The sequence below is a fragment of the Micropterus dolomieu genome, linkage group LG16 (genome assembly GCF_021292245.1).
Source record: "Micropterus dolomieu isolate WLL.071019.BEF.003 ecotype Adirondacks linkage group LG16, ASM2129224v1, whole genome shotgun sequence".
In the NCBI taxonomy this organism is placed as follows: domain Eukaryota; kingdom Metazoa; phylum Chordata; class Actinopteri; order Centrarchiformes; family Centrarchidae; genus Micropterus; species Micropterus dolomieu.
Genome location: NC_060165.1, coordinates 17,290,004 through 17,312,206, shown reverse-complemented (window position 1 = coordinate 17,312,206; position 22,203 = coordinate 17,290,004). Strand labels below are relative to the sequence as shown.

Genomic DNA, 22,203 nt, shown 5'->3' with positions numbered 1-22,203 from the left:
AGTTAAAAATGTAACTACCCTCAATGTGTATAAATTAGTTAAACTTTGCTCCCTCTGGACCAGCTACATATAAAAATGCTGCTTACATGTAACAGTCTATTCGATTAATATATATTAACACACACTGACATTGGCCAATCCACTGCATAATGAGTAAGCTACTTTTACTCTTTGTTTATAATACTTATGCACTTTTAGTTCAGTTCAATTTTGAGTGCAGTTTTACTTGTAATTTAGTACTTTTATACTGTGGTATTGCTAATTTTACTTGAGTACAGGATGTGAATACTAAAGCATTCTCCAATGGGACTCCTTGGACTTCGCTGTGAAACCCCCTATCATCAGAGCATATTAATAACACAACAGTACTCATAAACCTACGGATGCAGCAGCTACATGAACTCATCTTACACTGAGCAGGATGCGCGCGCGCGTGTGTACGTGTATGTGTGTGTGTGAGACAGAGCCAAAGGAGTTGCGCACCAACGTACCGTTCCGTATAACCTTCCCCTGCTGTTCATTGCGACAAACAGCTCACTCCTCACTCCGAACAGGCTGATCACTCCTCGGTCCACGGTGGAGATCTCTATTAGACCTAAACGAAACACAGTGTTAGAAAGCAAAGACAGTGTCTCACTGCGACTGGGGAAAAAGTCGTGTAACTGGCCAATGCAGCAGTGATGGGTGTAACCTTGCAGGTGCATTGCGACTGGATGATGCTCTCTCTGCTCAATTAGCCCTTTGGAATATCAACCTATTTCCACTTTAAACATTAAGATGCCCTGTTAGTGTAGTTTACAGCGTGCTGACTGTGGATCTGCTTGTGTGTGTCCTGCTGTAGCGGGACGCAGGGTAAAAATAAGTTAGCGTCTAAACTGGGTCCCAGCATTCATGTCATGTTTTTGGCTTGGGAGGATATTTCGCACTGCACGGATGTAAGGCTCAGTACACTGTTTTTGCTTTCGGAAACTTTCAACCATGCCGACACCTCTTATTAAATATCATGCAAGACAAGTGACCCGCTCTAACTTTTACACAGCCTGCGCATAAGGTTACGCCGCTTTTTTCGGGTCCTGCGCTTTGACGGATGCAACTCACTGTATTGGTTCTCATTGTGTGCACCGCTTATCCTGCCATCCGGGAGCACCTGCAGGTGAAACCCAATGCCCACGTTGCAGTACAGTCGTCGCACTCTTTTGATGCCCTGCAAATAGTCACTCTCCCAGTTCAATTCCGATTTCCCCCCCGCTATACCCAGATAGGAGCGAGAGAAGAGGGTCTCCCACTTCTTTTCCAAAAAAGTCGCATTAGTCCTGCTCGGAATCGGATAAGATGAAACGATCCCCCAGAGAGAAGTCCACAGTACAATAACTGCTGGCAGCGTCCAGTGCGTCCTGGCCCCACGGGGCATACTGTAGAGGCACCTTTTCGCAACGGCCATCCAGTTTACCTTTGGGGCAAGTCACCTGCCCTAGAAATGCAACTCTTCTTATTTTTTGCCCTTTGGCATGGTGGTGGTAAAGGCTTATTTCGGGATCAAGGCAGATCAAGGCCCCATAGCCCGAGATCTGAGCAGAAGGAGAGGGACAGAGCGCGTCGGAGCTTGAATTGGTGCCGGTGGCGATGATCATCTTTCGCCGCTCCGCGCCTCTGTACAGGCAACGCTGGCCGTGGAGGGGACACACCACTCACTGCAAAACCAGCTCACCTTGCTCGACTCTCACATCCTAAAATGACATCACTGTGACTTCACCGCTGCACCCCCCATCAAAAGTAGGAGATGGGAGGAGGAGGAGGAGGAGGAGAGAGAGAGTTACAGGACCCCAGCAGCAGCAGATCTGATAGGAATGATGGGGGGTGCTGCACCTTCACATCAGCGTTAAACAAGCCGGATGTAATAAGAAGAAGCGTTTCCCGTGGTGCTTTTCAAAAAACAAAACAAAAACAAAATCCTTATCGGCCACCTGTGTCCTAACTCTTACAAGTAGCCTATCACATGCTCCAGTGAGTCCCCACATCACCTCATCTCCCAAAACCTCCAAACCCAATTAAATATCTACACATTCAAGGAAAAACCTTAAGAAATTATTCCAAACAAAGCACCAGCAACCTTAGATACCTACTAAGACACATGGTTTTTACTTCAATTTGTCACCCATACATTTGAAAAGAAAAGGAGCAATATGAATACATTTAGCTTAAAATAATAAAGTTCAGTGAAAGTTTAGTAAAGGATAAAACAGAGTGACAGCAAACACTATTTGACTTCAGAGCTGTCCAGTAAAACTGCAGTCTGATTTTCTGGCCAGCCCCACTGTAGAAGCTGGGGTTAAAGGCCTTTGGTTGGTCAAAACAAGACATTTGAATACTTTCTAAACATGGGCATTTTATATTATTTTTGGACATTTCATAGACAATTAATCAAACTACTTTCAGACTGTTAATGTAATTAATTGTGAGACAGTATTCAAGGTTGGAATAGGTATAACTTTTTAACTTAAACATTAAAGGCAATGAAACACGAACAGTATTTTCTTCTAAATGACATTTTCATATCACAAAAATGTATCTAGAAGATATATTATAGTCTATGAATGTCGCTAAAATAATCTCTAATGAATTTATGGTTACAAGTCCCCAATATTTTCCCCAAGCTGTGACATTGTGAGCTTTTATTTTGAAAGCAAACTAGCCTATTTTTTCAGTCTTCCTGGCTAATTGTGGCTGACCTGATGCAGCTCTTCCTCACATGGGAGACCTGCAGGAGGGGAGGGTGTGTGTCTGTGTGTGTGTGACTTTCATTGGTGTTGAGCAATCATGGGATGGATGGATGGATACTGTGTCCAGAACCCAAATCGGGACGGTAGTCATATGTCCTGGCAGCCTGCTGCCTTATTTAGAAGGAAGGTGTAAAAACAGTCACAGCCAGTCACAGGAGAGCAAGTGGCAATTCTGTCTGACACTTCCTTAGCCGTTTGTTCAGGAAGTTTACATAACCAGATATTTTGCCATGCTCAGATTGCGAGTTATTATTGTAAGTAACACATCCTGCAACTAACAGAATAATATAACCTCCATGAATCAAATACATGGCATTGTTTTGGTTATTGCACAGGTCAAGAAATAATGTGGCATAGGAAACATGAGAAATGCCTGCAAATGGTGATTGTAATAGAGTGAAAATCACCAATTTACTTTAGAAAAATTTACAAAAAGTTATTTTCTGCTTTACCTTTCACTTATATATAATTTTTGTGGACAAAATGTTAAATCAAACAAGTCTAAGCAGAGTGCACTGGGTTCACCCTCCTTTACATCCCTGTTTGCATCCCATCCTTCAGGGTGCTGGTAGGAGATAAAGACTCGGGGGAATTCCCAACGCGTCACAGAGCCCCAGGCTCTTTGGCCCCGAGGTGCTCTCGGCTGCCAGGGAGTCTCAGGCCCACCTTAGCAACTAGAAAGGCCTTGTTGCTGATAAACAGCAGTGGCAAGAAACAAAACAAAAAAACAACAACAAATAAACAAAACATTTCATATATCCTTCAATGTGGAGAATAGTATATGTTTTACTGCACTACATTTATCTGACAGCCAAAGTTATCTGCAGATACATTTTTTTTAACTCAAAAACATGTAATGTGTTCATGCATTGTTATAGATTAACTACCCAAGAGTATTTAAAATAGAAATAATTAGCTCAACCTGCTACAACAAAAATACTTACACATAATACATCAGTATAAAAAACATTAATATAATCACGTAACACTCACATGAGCCATTTTTCCGCATTATGAGTATATTTAACTTTTGATACTTTGGCGATAATACTTTTTTTGAATTGTAATGATTTGTGGTATTGCTATTTTTACTTAACTAAAGGATCTGAATACTTCTTTCAAAACTGGCCTTCAATATGTCCTTTAGCTGCACCAGTATGCATCTAGGGATGTTGTCCTGTTGGTCGTTCCACCACCCTCATCCACAACGAAATATCTAAAAAATTACTTTTCTTTTTTTACAGACATTCATGTTCCCCAGAGGATGACTCTTACTGTCTGCTGTCTTCTACTAAACATCACCGTGTTTTCACTGTCTTTGTACAGTAAGTATGCTAGCATGCTGGCGTTAGCATTTAGACCTGGTGTGCCAAAGTACAGCTGCTAGCATGGCTATACACTCTAAGTCTTGTTAATTTCAATTTGCTGAAAATCCTTAATGTTTGCAACAGAAATTTACAAAACAAAAACAAAATGATCATATACAATTCTAGTGAAAGGTTGCTAAATGATAATACTTAATGGTTGCCTAGTCCTACCAATCAGAACTTGCATATTAAACCTATAAAAAGGAAAACTAATCAAACGTAATTTCTTGAACAAGTGATGTCTTTCTTGACCTTTGTAGAATCATCCACTGATTAGAAATCTGATTTAATTCATAGCATCATTCCTCCGAAACATCACTGACAGAAAGAAGTAAAAGACAAAACCACGACCTCTGAGCCCCACTGGAGCAGACAAACTGGACCACACTGAATAGCAAATTAATGAGACAGCCTCTTGATTTGCTGTGTAAGCACATGGCTATGCAGTCCAAGGCAGCCTGAATAGACAGAACTAGTGGGTCATTGACAGAGTGTGACTTCAATCAATGGGGAGTGGGCAATGTTAATGAGATGGTGCTGAGCTCTTGAGATTAATTCACCTAATACTGTTATACTCATATGACGCTGAGGCTGCTTTATTAGTAATAACACCTTTCTGAAATGCAAAAATCTGAAGCAAATGAACTTTTGATAGATTTGCACGATAAGACTACATCCAAAGAGTATGCCTGCAACGAAAGATTATTTTCATTATTGATGAATTTGTCAATTATTTTCTTGATTGATAGTTAGGACAGGTGATGTCTCTATGTGTCTTGTTTTGTCTGACCAGCAGTTCAAAACCACAGAGATATTCAATTTACAACAATTTAAAATAAAGGAATGAACACAAGAATGATTGAAGACTGACTTTAGGTGGTCTAGTATGGGTCAAGCTTTAAAAACACTGGATCCTACATTTACCATAATGCAAGTCAATCGTGTCTTTTGTTACACCTCCTGCCTCCTAACTTCTCTTCTTCTTCTTTTCCTTTTTCTTCTTCTGGGTTAGCAGTAGTAGTACTCCTCGTGACGAGTTGACAGAATTCTATGTGTAAGAACCAGTGAAGTTCCCCTTTAAACTACTACTCGATGATCCAAATAGTTGCAGATTAATTTCCTGTTGATCAACTAATCGATTATTTAACCCAATTAATCATTTCAGCTCTAGACTGGAGCAAGAAAGAGGACAGCAAGTGGATTTTATCTCTAGACTCGCCTTGGCTGAATATATTGGAGCTAAAGTAGAAAAGCAGAAAGCAAGAGAAAAGTGTCTGCAGTTTACTATTGTCAGGTCAGCTGTCTTTATTGCAATTATAGGATCTATTTAGTGCACACACCCACACATCAATCAGAAAATGGACCAGGGGGAATAAACAGCTTTTGTGCATATTACCAAAGTGTAAGTAACTGGATACAGGAGGACGCAAAGCTCTTTCAATTACTGTTTTATTAACGTGGGATTTAAAATACGATATTGAAACAACAGCTGGGGAGACACAGAGATGGAGGAGGGATTTCTCTGGAATGACATCAGAATCGCTGGCATAGACAGGCAATAATACTCACAGTGTATGTACAGACGACATATCAAGGCTTCACAGGCCTTCAAATAAAGACACAGGATTATGATTTTAAAGCACAACAGTTAACGTAAATGTTATATTATTACATTACATGTATCGCAGAGAGGGTCCTCACTAGAAAAATTACAATATAGGTAGTTTGTGCAGCATGGTGGGTGACGTTAATAGGCAGAAAGTCCATGTAAGGAGGCAGGATGGGATGGTTGGATGCGTCAGACCCTGGACTTACAGTGTTTGAGTTCCATTTGAAACCAAATAAATGCCAAGTAAATGTTGAGTTATTTTGAGTTTTAACTTGAATAGCGTTACTGACTTCTGTCCGTGACCTCCTTCATGTGACCTATGTCATGTACTGACTTTAACCAAGTACTTTTTGTTGCCTATAACTACCCAAGTTGCCTATTTTACAACATTAACTACGTGTTAAATGTCAAGTGACTTAGGTCACGTGACTTATGTAACGTAGTTAATGCCTATGTTACATGCTCATATGTGTCATTTTGGGAGGCATGGACAAACGCCTCCGGTAGGGGGCGCTAATTTAGGAAACGCTTATGAGTGTTGTATTGGGAGGCATGGATAAAACAACCTAGGTTGGAGAACTTGTTGGTATCGCAAGATAAAAAACAACTGCAAACAAGGCTATTCTGTACGTAGAAAACAAACAGCTGCCCTGTGTGTAGTAAGCTGCTGTGTCAGAAAACAACTATCCAGTTGGAATACGTAAATTACGTGCTCAACACAACATACCCACAGAGCTATAGATTTATGAGAGGCCAGATACAGTCTACAACTTTGTATTTGTATGTATGAATGGAGTGTAGCAACTCTGTAGCCATGCTAACGGCTTTGTGAGGGTGTTTTCAGGTGTGCATGCATGCTCAAAATGACAATGCTAACATGCTGATGTTCAGCAGTAAAGTTTTCACCATCCTAGTTTTGCGTGTTAACATGCTAACCATCTAAACATGCTAACACAGCTGAGGATGATGGGAATGTGATTAGTTTTGCAGGTTTTTAATCATAAACCCAACTCATTGAACAATTTCAGGAGCTGACCTGGTGTCACCAAAGTTTGTACAATTCATCCCCAGGGGGACATGAATGCATGAACTATATAGATAGTATATAGTATATATACTATCCAATACTTGTGGAGATATTTTACACAAAACCTCATGTTAGCAAAAAGTCAGGGGTCACCAAATCTTTTGGAGTCATCCTCTGGAAACCATGAATGTCTGTACAAAATTACAAAAGTAGATGTTAAAATATTTCACTCGGAAAATGAAACTTTGACCTGCTGGTGGCACTACAGAAAAAGTCGGCAATAGTAAGTGTGTAGCAGTCGTCCTCTTGGGACCATGAATGTCTGTACAAACTTCCATGGCAATCCATTCAATAGTTGTTGACATATTTCAGTCTTGACCAAAGTGGTGTACAGACCGATGACAGACTGGCATTGACATCAATAGATCCAGCATGGCTTGCATGGCTAAAAATCCACTTCTGTGCCAACAACCATTTTGCCTGACAGATATTAAATTCACTGCTGTTCTACAGCTGTGTGACACAACACTGACACTCCTAACAGACTCCTGCTTAACCCTGATACACCAAATATATTTCACAGGTCATGATACACCATTCATCACCAACCCTGAGCCACTAAACAGTTATGAGATCCTTTGCTCAAGTAAGAAACTTTACATTATTGAGCAGAGCGCTGTGATGTGGTGATCGATCGAAAACAATTGGATTTCAATCCAAGGGAGCAGGGGCTTGTAAAACAGTAACGGTACCACCCTGAAAGGAGCTTGGGGTACAGATTTTTGCTGAATCAGCTAATGTATAATTCAATAGCCAAAAACTGCACTGGGTTATGCTCTTTTCTTCTGCTGCTTTGTAAATTTGTGACACAGGGAGAAGCAGCAAATCCATTGGGAACCTGATGCTAACTGACGTGCCTAACTAGAATATATGCCGAAGCTGAAATATATTAGAGCTCTATTCTGCTTCTTTCATTATTATTCTGTCAAGCTTTGAGCTGCACAGAGAAGACAAAAGGAGCAGCCTGACAGAAGGAAGTGTTCCCAGTAAAAATATCTTTTCAAGGGTAAAGCTTGCGCACCTTGCAGAGAAAGATGTGTCTGCTGCTAAATTGGGCGTAGAGTGACTAAGGGGAAAAGAAGCAAGGCAGAGGTGACCAGTGACACAGCAATTTTTATGTCCATGTCAAAACGGTATATTCTAAAACAAAAAAGACCCATCTGTAATCATATTGTTTGAATGACTATCAGCAAAACATCCAAGGTAGTAAGAGTGAGGAAATACAGTAGGTGTGCAATACTACCTCTAAATGTGTACAGCAAACAGAAAATGAATCAGCAATTACATTTTAATAATCAGTTACTCATTTTTCAAGCAAAAATGCTAAATTTTGACTGCCACTGCAAATGTTATCATTTGCTAATTTTTATTCTCATATTTGATAGTTAAATTAAGATAGTAAATTTTTGGACCGAATAAAGCAAGACATTTGAATATGTCTTTTAGCACTTTTCACCATTTTCTGACATTTTATAGACCAAATTATTGATCAGTTAATAGAGTAAATATGTTGCTAACATATCAGAAATGAAAACAAACTTTTCTGGAACAAAAACTTGTAGTTAAACAACAAACTCCAACTTATAAAGCATTCCTTTCCTGCATCCCATTTTGGTGCCAAAGCCAAACTTTGAGACATGTAGACATGCAAACAAATATGACACACTCGCAAATCCTTTTTGTTACTTTTTCAAAATGATTTTGTCAGCAAATTAAGATCTGATGAAGATCTCATAGGTGATCGAAAGAAATACTTCTTATACTTATAACACTATATAATGCTTAATGGCTGTAATGCTAAATTTCCCTCCTGTGATCAATCAAGCTTGATCTTGTCATACAGGACATGTGAGCCCTACAGTACAACATTCAAATAACAAAATGATCACTCCTATGTTTGAGGACCCCATGGATTTGGAGGAAACACTAGAACTGGCAGCTGAAAGAGTGAAAGCCATTGATTGCCATGCACTCTGAATGATGGCGAATGCCTCACATCATGGCCATTGATCTCCATTTAAGCTCAGTAATCACGATGCATCCCAAAAGAGCTGAAAGATGTGAAAACGTCTGTTTAACACGACAGTTTTAAGAGCCGTACATTTTGAGCTGTGTTACGAACTCAGCAGGGTTGTCGATTCACAAAATCCTTAGCATGTGGTCCTAATAATTGGTTGGAGTACTGCCAGTTTTTTTTGTTTTACAGGGCAGCTAATTGGATTTATCTGCTTATTTGTCATCCGAATCTCAAAGATCAGATTTAAGGTACGTTGTTTCAGTGCCGATGAAGACCATTAACGTAATAACACCTGCCAACACACCCATTAAATCAAATACATGTCTGTGTACATCAAAAACTGATGACATATTTTTTAAGAATTAGACTCATGGCATTAAAAGTCTTCCTGCAACCACCAATGTAATTTTCTTAGATGTCTTTAATCAAAACTAAAAAATGTGCCTTGATTTTTGGGAACATTGAGGCTAAGGTTTAGTCAGGCTAAGGTTTAGTCAGTGCCATCCTCGCCATAACTGCTACTTTGAGGCAAAAACTGGCAGACTTACTTGAGGCCACGAGGAAAGCTCTGTTTACGTGGCTGCCATGCTGAAAAGACAGTTTGGTTTATGGCTGTAGGAAGAGATAGAGATCAGAGGAGGTGTCAGCTGCTGAGTCGGCAGCCGATTCCCCCTGGCTCCTCTTCCCTCTCTCCCAGGAACCCAACACCAAGTCAGGCTACCAGGACCGAGCAAGAGAATGTGAGGAATTCTCTCAACAAATGTGCTCACTGCTTTGCACGTTCTCACCCCTTTGGGATGTAAAGAGTGCCGCCGGACCCGAGGATGCGACCACCTTGCTCCACAGTGGGTGAGCGCGAGGGTGGGCGAGAGGCGGCAATGAGCGGAGGATCAAGGCAATTTGGCTGATGGGTAGAGGAGAGCGTCCGGAATGGCATACGGCTGAGAGAGTGAGTCATCCTGGACGGAGTTGCTGTCATTCGGCCAGCACAACAAAGATCGGATCATTTATTTTTGTCACGGCCCCTGCTGGATGAAATCTAAACCCACAAGGAGTTGATCAAAGGTTCTGGCATGCTGCCTGTCCTGGAGAGCAGCTAATAGTCACGAATGATCCAGAAGAATCAGTGGCAGGTTGTGGTTTATCCAGACCAGATTTCTTAGGAGTCATCAGCAGCATTCTATTTTTGTAGTTTGAGCCTCTTAATTTGTAGGCTAGGCCTGGATCAACAAATCCAATCCATTTAACAGATTAATAATTTAGTCAATAAAAATAAGATAATAGTTAAAAATACAAAATGGATTTATTTATCTTTTTACAGCACAGGGTTGTATAATGAGATTAAGTTGTAGTTCCCTTTATGCAACTCACAAAAAACATACAGTATATATGAAAAATAAGATATAAGAAAATATAAGATATACAGTAGATGGTTGGAAAAATAATAAGTCATAGAAATAAAACTATTTTACATGGTACTGTGCAGAGGATGAATACTGTATCTCTTGCCAGACAGCAGGGTGAACAGGCTGTGGCTGGGTTGGTACTGTCTTTTAGCATCCTTCGGGCTCACCGATATCACTGATGCTCAGTAGACGGGTACCAATGATCTTCTGAGCAGTTTAATCACCCGTTGCAGTGCCCTCCTGTTCTGAGCCATGCACCTCCCATGCCAGTTTGTGGCATCTTTCTAATCTCTGTAAAAGTTAACAAGAATTTGGCACTGTCTAACCAACAGCCTAAATTTGTTTCTATTTTAACATTTTGTCTATTTTGCAGTATTGTAGGTTGGGTATAAATACCCAAAATAAGTCAATTCAACAAGTCACAATGCTCAGACATCAGACATTTGGCCTGTCGTAGTTTCAAGGAACCACAAATGACCCGGCAGACAGCAGGTTGAGAATGCAGTTGTGTGGGCAGGTGAGTCGGTCAAGTGATGATGTGAGCCGGAAACTCAGGAGTGACGGCTGGTGGGCAGGTGAGGAATGACAGGGAGAAGAGAAGAGGATGGCCATTACAACCTCTGTGTACAGCAGGTTTTTGTTCAAGCAGGATATTACTTTCGTAGTTTAGGCCATAATTAGTATTGTAGATCTCAGTCCATCCAAAATTAAAACATGATACAATTCTTCTCCGGGTACACTTGAAAAATCGAGAGTGAAACTGTCAGGTATGATAAAAATTTTCTTTTGAAAAAGTTAGTTGTAAAATTTTATGCTTTCTATTTATAATTATTTATATGTTTGGTCTTGTAAATGATTCCACTAAAAAATTTTTTTATGGTTATGTTTATTTGTAAATTTTTTATCTACAGTGAACTATAAGTCACATGACGAATCAATAGACTGTGTATAAGGAAACCACAAACAACATCAGACACCACCCTGATGAAAGCGAGACAGCCAAAAACATCTGGTACAGGGTGTACAGGAGAAGGTTGTGCAACACGTTAAAATTTTGGATGACAGTCAGAACCACCAAAAAAAGATCAGGTTATACAAATCTTTCCTTTAACACTGTAGAAAAATGCTCCTGCTGCACCTCAACCCACCCCTCTCACATGTGGACATCGCCCTCTGGTGTCAAACAGACATTAAGACATCCAGTATCTGTCTGAGAAATGATAAGTCACTGCATTGCAGCACTAGTCAGATTGGGATCAATGTCACTTTACTTTGATTAAAACTTGTGAGAAGTGAAATGTTTTTTGGAAGAGGAATTATCTGCATAACATATAAGCAGAAAGCTTGACTCAACAAGTGTTTACAAGACCACATGAGCTTCGATTGATGCATAATGTGCTGTCCAGATGCTCAGCTAAACATAGTAAAGAAAAGTGTGCCATCCCCTGCATTGCAGGTAGTGTGTCTCAGTGGAGTATCAAAATAAAATACAGTAAACTCAGGTCATCATATGATTACTAATGGACCACTGAGACAGAGCTATTGATTACAAAGAGTTTCTTCTGTTTTGTTTTGGCTCACTGACTGACCTCTTCTTGATTTTACAGTGAAATGGTGTGACTATTTTTACTAGCTGACACAGATTATATGTTCATTGACCTGCATGACTCCTCGTGAGGAAACTAGAGTCCCTGGAATTGCTACAGTAAGAGCCTGCTGCTGTCAAAAGTATGTGGACACTTATTGGTTATCAAAGATGGCCGTGTGTTTTGTGCAGAGTACTTTGTGGATAATGCACAACAGAGAATCTGATATAGCTGATCTATAAACGAATGAGGCAGCAGTGAGTGTCAGTGTGCATCCCAGGCATGACGAGACATAAGTCACTGCGGTCTCATGTGCTTGTGTCCTTTTGCCTGTGACCTCCCTGTTAAAAGGTCATCCTAATGAGACTGCTCCCCGGGTGCCCTTCAAGTGCCACGCTGGAGTGCAGGAAACAATGCTGCGTTACAGATGCTATTTTGAATGGTGTCACAGTGTAAAACTGGCAGCGTTGAATTATTGTCGGCCCTTTGATGCTGTTTATAGCCCTGCCGTCTTGTCAACACATATAATCATACTACAGATTCCTGATCCAGGGCCTGATATTGGCAATAACGCTGCCCAAAAACACAAGCAGCAACGTCTTGCCGTGATGACTCAGCACATAGGAATTCCTAAAAGCCGCACTTGCTTTTTTATATGGCTTTTGCTCTACTCTTGCACTGTTGTACCGTACATGTCTTACTGTTTTGCTATAGCCCAGCAGTTCCTAAACAAGGGTCAGGCTGCCAAAGGTGTCCCAAGATAAATTTGAAGGGTCAGCAGATGATCACCAATGCATTCTATTTTCATGCTGAAACCTGGCTCCTACATTACCCAGAATGCAACTCAGCCACTGACAGCTTGATCAGATATCCGGGTGTGTTATGCTAGTAGCTGCTAATGTAGCCTCATGAGTATCCGACTATAGAGGTCTGGAACCCCCCAGATCTTTTTCCATTTTCAAAATCTAAATCGGCCCCAACCAACAATGACTCAAATGACATCACTTAAGGCAGTTACTCACAATTATCGCAGCTCCCCCTGGAGCCACAAAAGGTTTTACTGTACAACTTTCATATGCAGTAGTAGTCCCCAAAACTTGCGAACAGAAAAATGGGTGATCTATACAGAAAATAGTTTTTGCTTACCTTTCCCTATTTTTTCCTTTTTCCTTGTTAAATGCTGGGTAATTTCACAACTTTAGACCATTAAAAATCTTTCAAATGGGACAAATCCAAGAAGGAAACTCGTAATTATGACGGGGAAACTCAGATTTTTCTGAAACCTCAGATATGTCGAGTTGGCAATTAATAATATGATAGTGCCTGAAAACCAAACAACTATCCGAAACTAAATGTTCAATATAGTTAAACATACATTTAACGCATTTGTTGTTATATTGTCAATGCACAGTGCACATAGCATTTATTTCTAACATGACTAAATCTGTATTCATGCAACTGCATTGACGATGTGAATGCTTGCAAGTCGTTTACATGGGAATCTTTCCCATGTCTGACATCCATCCCAAGTGGCATGAATGCAGCATAAGTCCATAGGTTGTGATGAGGGGTCACAAGCCCAAAGATTTTGGGAACAACTGCTCTAGCATATTCTAAATAGCTTTAAATCTGAAAGACCAACACTCCCTATGATTCAGTCACCTGCAAGATTTTAAGAATTCACAATTACTGTGGGTTACGCCGTGTCTTCCATAAAAGCAATTGTCAACCTAAGTTTGTGCAGTCTCAAGCCCACACTTCCTAAAATCTCTTTGTGATCGTTCCTCTCCGGTCTCTCATCTCCCTTGCAATTGGCTTTGTGGCCTGCCGTGTGTATATTCCAATTTTTTTTTTTTTAAAGTCAGCGTAAGCATGCACTTAAGAAGACGAGTTCTTAGAAAACAAACTCCGGAAGCCACTGATTGACAGATCTGTCTGCCCACTCTAGTTCCCTGGCTAAAGCCGTGGATGCTGTGGCTGTGCTGTGGTTGCCACTGGTGCATGCCTAAAGACGCAGGGCCATTTCTAGGTTACAATAACAACACCACACTGACACTGCAACGCCGGATATCCGAACTCATTCAGACATATACTTGAGGCTCATAAATAACTGGTGCCCCCTACAGAACACCAATACATTTTCCCATTGACAGAGCATGTTGTCTTCATGAAGAGCTAAAAATACTTCCAGCTTGCAGCATAAACACAGACACTAAACACTTTTGGAGTAGACAACTTTTATCACATTAACAGTAGTCTTGCATAACATGGCAATCTTTCACATCTTACGTGAACTATCTCGTTAGTAAAGACCCAATCTATTTTTTCTTTGCTCTATTTGGAATGTAAATAACAACACCGCATGCGGAACAACCATACAAGGACAACGCCGCTGGATTGAGAGAGCCCCACGCAAACTACCACTCTGAGATGCTGTACAGTGCATAATGATGGCATTCACATCAGTGGTTGAGGGGGAAAACTGCCTCCTGACCACTTCCAACTAACAAGCTCAAATTAAGACCACTGATGACCTCATGACTGCCAACTAGACTAGTAAATCCAGTTGGATGTTTTTTAATACTGCCCGCTGGTGCCACAGATAGAAATCACAGTTATGGGTTTGTTAAACGTCTTGAAACACAACAGGTGTATATAATTATCCAACGAAGGTTGAGATCAAGGTCATATATAATTCAATATATAAATCAGAATTTTGATCATGAGTCTTCTCACCAACAGTCAACAACTGGATGTTTTTTTCTGATTGTGTTTCATTGCATTTAATATTTATTCTTCTTTTTAGAACAGAAATGTATGTATTGCAGATGATGATTATACCTGTGCTATACAAGATAATACAATTCTTATTTATGGGGCACTTTTCAAAACCCAGTGTTTACAAAGTGTTTCCCACAAGGCAGCACATTTAAAATCAACAAAATATTAAATCTAATCAAATGCGGAACTAGAGTTATGTAGTATGTGAGATAAAACAAACTAAAGAGACAATTCACTTCATTCGAGTAAGGTCTCGTGAATAACTTGTACACCACTGAGTACAAATGTACTTTACTTATTTTTAAGATTTAACATCACATACCTAAATATTTTTAACTCAGAACAAATTTCAGTACATTTTACTTTTACCAGCCATAATACCTACTTTTGGTTATGTAGCTATATATATTTAAATAACATTCTGTTCTCCACCAGTGGTCATGTACATTTGTTTGGGAAGATACAGTAATGTATAAGAGTGGAAGTGGTGATATTTAATGGGATGCAAAGAAGAAGGTGGATTTATGATTTCTCAGGAGGTGAACAAGTCACCTATGTCACCACAGCTGTTGTTTTATTGTCTGGAACACAATTTTTCACATCTATATGTGTGATTGGAAGCGTGATGTTGTGACCGCAGTGTTTGCATGACTGGATCTGATATTTTGGTCATGGCTGTAGGAAGCGCTGGAGGAGTTTAGGAATGTGTGACCACAGGGCCCTTTGGCCCCACGGCTGCATGTCTTCCTCCCTTGTCTGGGTCCGAAGACACGGACCATCACACCCCTGAACGTCTCCTCCAGGTCCACTGTGTGACAAACCGCAGCCGACAGCCACCCACTCACAAACTGGAAAATGACATCCCTCGGGGCAGCTGGTGCTCTCTTAGAAGTGCAGTAAAAATGGAGCAATTTCCCTTTTACTGCACTTCAGAGGAAGCCGTGATTGCTTCCGCCCTGAGTGTGGGCGACTGCGCGGCCGAATACATGTCATGTTCATGTCAATCAGCAGGTCAAAGTCGGTACCTCTGTGACTAAGGCCCTGAAGTGTCAGACTCCTGCTGCCATCTGCTGGACTGCTTCGCTGAACCCACTCAGTGGCCTGTACGACACTGCCAAGGCCTGCAAATGCAAACAGAAATGTCCTCACAAAGTCAACACAATGACTTTTCATTATTTTATCAGTCTGGTTCATTTAAAATATTCATAAGATGTTGGGTAAAATTTGATATGCAATCCAATGATCAAATCTGTTTTAAAGCCACTGCAAGTATCCAAATTAATTAATAACTACATTTCACAAGTTTGTTTAAAATTTACTAAAACTAAAAAAAGTTAATTTTTCATGATTTAATGTGACACTGATAATAAATATATTTTGACTGGTGACAGTTGATATAGGGTATCTGCAAGTACATCCTTACAGTTTTTAAGCCCTCAATATAATTAGTGATGAAAATAAATTAGTTTCTTTAATAACATATTTAAGTAAATGATGTTTATTCTTTCAGTCTCAGCTTCCACACACGTACATGTTCACTCATGCAAACTTAGGTTTGGCAGCTTGGCACTGTAGGTGTGGGATGAGTAACTACTTCAGACTCTCTTTGGCATGCACTGACTCAAAATGTAATTTTATTTATTTACTGGCAACAGGAAATATTTACTCAAAAGAACAGGAAGCAGAAAGACACAACGTGGCAGAGGGCATATGTTGTCCTAACCATTCATTTACTGAAATAAATACTGGAGTCTAAAAAGGTGATTTTAGTGTTTTATTTATGTAATCAAAGGTAATCGTGTATGTAAATTAGAGCCTGATCAATGCTGGATTTTTGGAGGTGGTTTAAAAATCTACAAATTGTAACTCAGCTGACACATCATACACAAATATTTTAGTTTGATAACAATTTGCTTATCAAAGAATTGTGATGAAGGTATGTACTGAATTCATTCTATGAAGAAAAATCAACTGCTCTCTGCTGGACAAACTATGACTTTTTTTATTTGCTTTGCTTCAGGCATAACACAAACAGCAAGGCTTTAACTGCTACACAGATATTGTTCAAGTATCTTGAGCTAAAACTAGGCTATTAGTCGACTGATTAACAAAAAATTGATCTGCAGCAAATATGATAATCAACAAAATTTTTATTTACCAGGAAATATGCCTAAATACAGCTAAAGATGTTCTGCCATAGTTTGTCTGATATTTTTGATAATTAAATATCTTTGGGGGTTTAAATTGTTGTTTGGACAGAATAATCTATTGTGATGGGCATTTTTCAACATACATTATATTCACCAAACTATTAAATGATAATAATAAAGTATTGAGCAGAATATAATTTTAATAAAAACTTTTATTTATATTGCACTTATCAAAATCAGCATTTATAATGTGGACAGGTATAAGCCAATCATTTCAAGTGAATGTGGGAAAAAAAGTCAATATACAGGTGAAACTCGAAAAATTAGCATATCATGCAAAGGTTCAATTATTTCAGTAATTCAACTTAAAAGGTGAAACTAATATATTATATAGACTCATTACATGCAAAGTGAGATATTTCAAGCCTTTATTTGATATAATTTCGATGATTATGGCTTACAGCTTATGAAAACCCCAATTTCTAAATCTCAGAAAATTTGAATATTGTGAAAAGGTTCAGTAATGTAGGCTCAAAGTGTCACACTCTAATCAGCTAATTAATCCAAAACACCTGCAAAGGGTTCCTGAGCCGTTAATTGGTCTCTCAGTCTAGTTCAGTGGAATTCACAATCATGGGGAAGACTGCTGAACTGACAGTTGTGCAGAAAACCATCATTGACACCCTCCACAAGGAGGGAAAGCCTCAAAAGGTAATTGCAAAAGAAGTTGGATGTTCTCAAAGTGCTGTATCAAGGCACATAAATAGAAAGTGGAAAAAGTGGAAAGTGGAAGGGAAAAGTGTGGAAGAAAAAGGTGCACAAGCAGCAGGGATGACCGTAGCCTGGAGAGGATTGTCAGGAAAAGGCCATTCAAATGTGTGGGGGAGCTTCACAAGGAGTTACTGCATCAAGAGCCACCACACACAGACGGGTCCTGGACATGGGCTTCAAATGTCGTATTCCTCTTGTCAACAAACAACGTCAGAAGCGTCTTACCTGGGCTAAAGAAAAAAAGAACTGGTCTGTTTCTCAGTGATCCAAAGACCTCTTTTCTGATGAGAGCAAATTTTGCATCTCGTTTGGAAACCAAGGTCCCAGAGTCTGGAGGAAGAATGGAGAGGCACACAATCCACGATGCTTGAAGTCCAGTGTGAAGTTTCCACAGTCTGTGTTGGTTTGGGGAGCCATGTCATCTGCTGGTGTTGGTCCACTGTGCTTTATTAAGTCCAGAGTCAGCGCAGCCGTCTACCAGGACATTTTAGTGCACTTTATGCTTCCTTCAGCAGACGAGCTTTATGGAGATGCTAACTTCATTTTCCAGCAGGACTTGGCACCTGCCCACACTGCCAAAAGTACCAAAACCTGGTTCAATGACCATGGGATTACTGTACTTGATTGGCCAGCAAACTGGCCTGACCTGAACCCCATAGACAATCTATGGGGCATTGCCAAGAGAAAGATGAAAGACATGAGACCGAACAATGCAGAAGGGCTGAAGGCCGCTGTTGAAGCATCCTGGTCTTCCATAACACCTCAGCAGTGCCAGAGGCTGATAGCATCCATGCCACGCAGCATTGAGGCAGTACTTCATGCAAAAGGAGCCCAAACCGAGTACATATGCATGGTAAACTTTTCAGAGGGCTGACATTTCTGTATTTAAAATCCTTTTTTTTTTTTTTTTTTTTTTTTTTTTAAATATTCAAATTTTCTGAGATTTTGAATTTGGGGTTTTCATAAGCTGTACGCAATAATCATCGAAATTATATCAAATAAAGTCTTGAAATATCTCACTTTGCATGCAATGAGTCTATATAATATATTAGTTTCACCTTTTAAGTTGAATTACTGAAATAAATGAACTTTTGCACGATTATGCTAATTTTTCGACTTTCACCTGTATAATAATAAGATTACCAGATAATGAAAACAATTATTAGCATCATTGATTGCCTTAGCAAGACCTTATATGTCTTGCTAAGGCAATCATTTGTAAAGCTTCATTTGTTCTCTTATAGTGATTTAAATTGTATTTTTGGTGTTGCAATAACAGTAATTGTTGTACTATATTGCAAATGTTATTTAAACCGAGATGCTTGATGGCAGTTTGCTAGTTTAACTGTCTGCATTCTGGCCCTTTCTACCTGTTCACATCTCCAACACGGCAACATTCATGATTTAATTATTAACACACAATAACTATTACTCTCCCTTCGACATATGTTATACTTCCTTCAAAAAAAATATCTAATTCCCCAAATTACCTGATCAGATTAATGAGCCCAGTCCATCCATCTAGCGAGTAAGAGCTCCGTGATATTTAATGGAAGCAGATTCGACACATTTTATTTTTCAGAAAAATAAAAATGAGTAATTAAACATTTTTGAATACATACAAGCGGTCGATCCATTCCCTGCGTCCGTTTTATTTTTTATTTTAAAGCCAAAAAGAAAAAAATGAATGTTTCTTAAGCAACGAATCAGCTGCCGGTGTTCGTCAAATTGGTCAACACAAATCGTCACTTCTCCTCGGTTCAGGCGGGCTGGTTGAACAGCGTAGCAAAGTCTTCCGTTAACTGTTGTGTAACAGAAGTTGCATTACTTTGATAGTTTAACGTGCTAGTAAGCTAAAGTAAAGACATTTCACGTGGTGAATGATCGGACGCATGTTAGCATTTAAAACTATCGATGATTAAAGCCAGGTTAGCTTCTCCAGCGTGCAAACATTAGCTTGTGTTTCTTACATCAACGTCAGTTTTGCAGCTGATTGGTTAACGTTAGCTTAATAAAATTCACAAGCAATGGACCGACCATCAAGGTTTGTATACCCTAATTCAAAGGGTCCCAGTTTGCCTGATATTGTTGAAAGCTAACACGTTGTTTACTGTTGACAGGAAGACAAAGACTGTGAATTACTGTGAAGCCAAGGACTTTGATGATGGTGAGAAATTATGGCCTCTTAATCTATTCTGGTTACATTTATATTATCCAGTTAACGTTACATTAGCTACAGTTATTTCCCTTTAATGCCTATCAACTTAAATACATCACTGGCTCATTAGCATGCAAAACATTTTCAAGTCTTTCAGACCAGCCTGCCCATTGGAACATTTTGAGCTGCACATGCTTTATACAAGATTTAAAATGGTACCAGTAACGTTAGTTACATCTCATTTGTGAGATTATTTTAGATGTCAATAGAAAAGAAGGGGTACACATAAGCCTACATTAACAGACTCAGTCTTCTCTCACCACCAACAAATCTCCATGTTGTCTTCATGTTGTAGCAGATGATGATTTTGCCTGTGCGATGGCTCCACCCAGCAAAAAGGCCAGGGAGGATGTGAAACAAGAGCACAAGAGATCGTCAAGCCAGTCCTTCGGTCAAGAGTCCAACTCACAATCCACAGTGATACAGAAGAGCAGGTAGACCATGCACACAACAAGATGGTTAAGATGGTGGAGATCTATACCAACTCAGAATGAGAAAAGCAGATCCTCAGTGACATTTGCACAACAAAATCAGTCTGTTTAGCTTATGAAAAGTGAAATCAGCACAAATACCAGTCTACAAAGAAAAGATGTCTAGAGCCAGCTGTAATGTAAAAACACTGTGTGACGGGTTTAAACTGGTCATGCAAAGTAAATATAATGATGTCTCCATTGGGATTTTATCACCACCCAATGGAAGATAAACTGGAGTATCAGGGACTCTGGCTGTTGTACACGTAGTGAGTTTAATGAGTATAATCATCAGGCTGATCACTGGCTCGGGAAAGGACATGAAAATCAGTGTTCTCCCTAGTGCTGACTGATTGTTGTATTTGCATTGTCATACGAAGTGTGCCATGACAAATCGCAAATGACATGTGATGAATAAGAAAAATCTTTTTATTTAGGGATGAGTACAGAAACCTGATATTAAATGGGCCCCTGGGCGAAAGACCGTTGTATCTATCTTGAAGAGTAAAATAAAAGTTGAAAATCTTTTTACACAACCTAACATTATGCATATAACATGGCTTGAATCTTCTCAACATTATTTCTGTTTTTTTACAGAAGACCATTGGATGAGAAGTTGCATGAAAGAGATCTAGAAGCAGCCATTACACTATCCCTGCTGAATAATGCAGATGGGATAAAAGACCAGTCTTCGACCAGTAAAGGTATGGGTTTGAAAACTTAATTGTGTGTTGTTTAAGAGCTGTCAACTTAAATTCCTGTTCACTTTCTCCAGGAGATGTCAAGGTTCAAGATCCAGTAGATGAAAACACAGATCCAGCGTCTTTGCACTTGTCCAACTGCAGTGTGTATACTGCAATTTTGGGTACATTTTCCAAATGTTTGTCCACTGCACATCTTTAATAGCACATGTCACTTCCTCATGCTTTATAAATACATTGTTCTTAATTTAATCTTGTTTGAGGATAAGATGGTATAAACATTTTCTGTAAATTTTTTGTTTTCTTAAGGCCTGGATGAAATCACACTAGAAAAAGAGTCACTTGCCCTTTCAAGACAGAGAAAGGAGTCTGTCACTAAAGCCACTGAGGAGCATAAGAAAAAGCCTATGGATGAAGATGAAGACTATGAGCCCAAGCTGATGCCAGGTTATTATCCTGCCATTGCTCCATAAATATTTGGTTTCGGTTTATGTAGTTTCCATGTTTTTTTCTTTATTTTTGTGTCAGTAAAATATAAATAATGCATTTCCAGATTCAGAAAGTGATGAAGATTTCAGTGAACCAGCTGAGAGTGAAGATGAGGAATTCACAGTGAAGAAAGTCAGCAAAACAAAAAAGGAGAAAGCAACCAAGAACGTGAAGACCAAACCGCAGCCTTCTGCCTCTAAAAAAGAAAAGCGAACATCAAAACCGTCAAAGTCCAAATCACAGGCAGCAGGTACGTTCTTGAAGTTCATCAAAGAAGATTTAACTTTTGGCTGTGATTGTAATTGAATTTGGTCATTGTTATGAGAACTAGGTTGTCTCACAGCAGCTTCCACACCAGTGAGAAGTCCTCCAACAGCCAAACTTGCACCCAAAAGACCGGCGTCATCCTCCACAGCTTCCACATCGAAACCTGCATTCTCTCTGAACCCAGCAGGGGGCAGAATACCCAAGTGGACCCCACCAGGTGCAGTTCAAGTGAATGACAGCAGCGATATAATCCTTTAAAAACACTTACTTCTGTAAATTGATCGCCAATGTTACATTTTGTTTCCCCAGGTCAAATTGGTAGAAGTCCTAATTCATCCCAGAGTCCAGCAGTGAAGTCTCCAGGTCAGGGTCTGCGACTAGGGCTGTCCCGTGTGGTTCGAGTCAAACCTCTTCACCCCAGTGTTGCGAGTCACTGATTGAATAACCACCAGTCTTGTTGTGTTAGCTTTATCACTTTTTTTTTTTTAAATAAACCCCCCCCCC

At 39.7% G+C, this 22,203-nt stretch overlaps 2 protein-coding genes across 7 annotated transcripts in view; one reads left to right on the top strand and one right to left on the bottom strand.

Annotated features, from left to right (window-relative positions):
- Positions 1–1,441, bottom strand: part of LOC123985222 (fibroblast growth factor 6-like) — a 3,249-nt gene extending 1,808 nt beyond the window's left edge. The window contains exons 1-2 of the mRNA XM_046072665.1: positions 1,099–1,441; positions 492–595 (exon numbers count right to left, since the gene is read on the bottom strand). Of these exons, the coding sequence (XP_045928621.1) occupies positions 492–595; positions 1,099–1,441 (447 nt within the window). The remainder of the gene's footprint in view (positions 1–491; positions 596–1,098) is intronic.
- A 17,833-nt stretch (positions 1,442–19,274) lies between these two features.
- rad51ap1 (RAD51 associated protein 1) lies at positions 19,275–22,195 on the top strand. 6 transcript variants are annotated; one of them, XM_046072192.1, is made up of 9 exons: positions 19,275–19,598; positions 19,675–19,721; positions 20,071–20,206; positions 20,840–20,946; positions 21,018–21,107; positions 21,253–21,390; positions 21,497–21,682; positions 21,779–21,916; positions 22,009–22,195. In XM_046072192.1, exons 1-9 carry the CDS (start codon positions 19,582–19,584, stop codon positions 22,134–22,136), a joined length of 987 nt encoding a protein of 328 aa, XP_045928148.1. In that variant the 5' UTR covers positions 19,275–19,581; the 3' UTR covers positions 22,137–22,195. The 6 variants fall into 6 exon arrangements, with proteins under 6 accessions (XP_045928148.1, XP_045928146.1, XP_045928144.1 ...); XM_046072190.1 differs by having other exon boundaries at positions 20,068–20,206; XM_046072188.1 differs by having other exon boundaries at positions 20,068–20,206; positions 21,776–21,916.
- Positions 22,196–22,203: the final 8 nt, after the last annotated feature.

Excerpts from the sequence above, each read along its gene's own strand:
- rad51ap1 (XM_046072186.1), top strand. Across the intron at positions 21,683-21,763 it reads GTCCAAATCACAGGCAGCAG|GTTGTCTCACAGCAGCTTCC; the intron begins GTACGTTCTTGA and ends TATGAGAACTAG. Across the intron at positions 21,917-22,008 it reads ACCCAAGTGGACCCCACCAG|GTCAAATTGGTAGAAGTCCT; the intron begins GTGCAGTTCAAG and ends TTGTTTCCCCAG.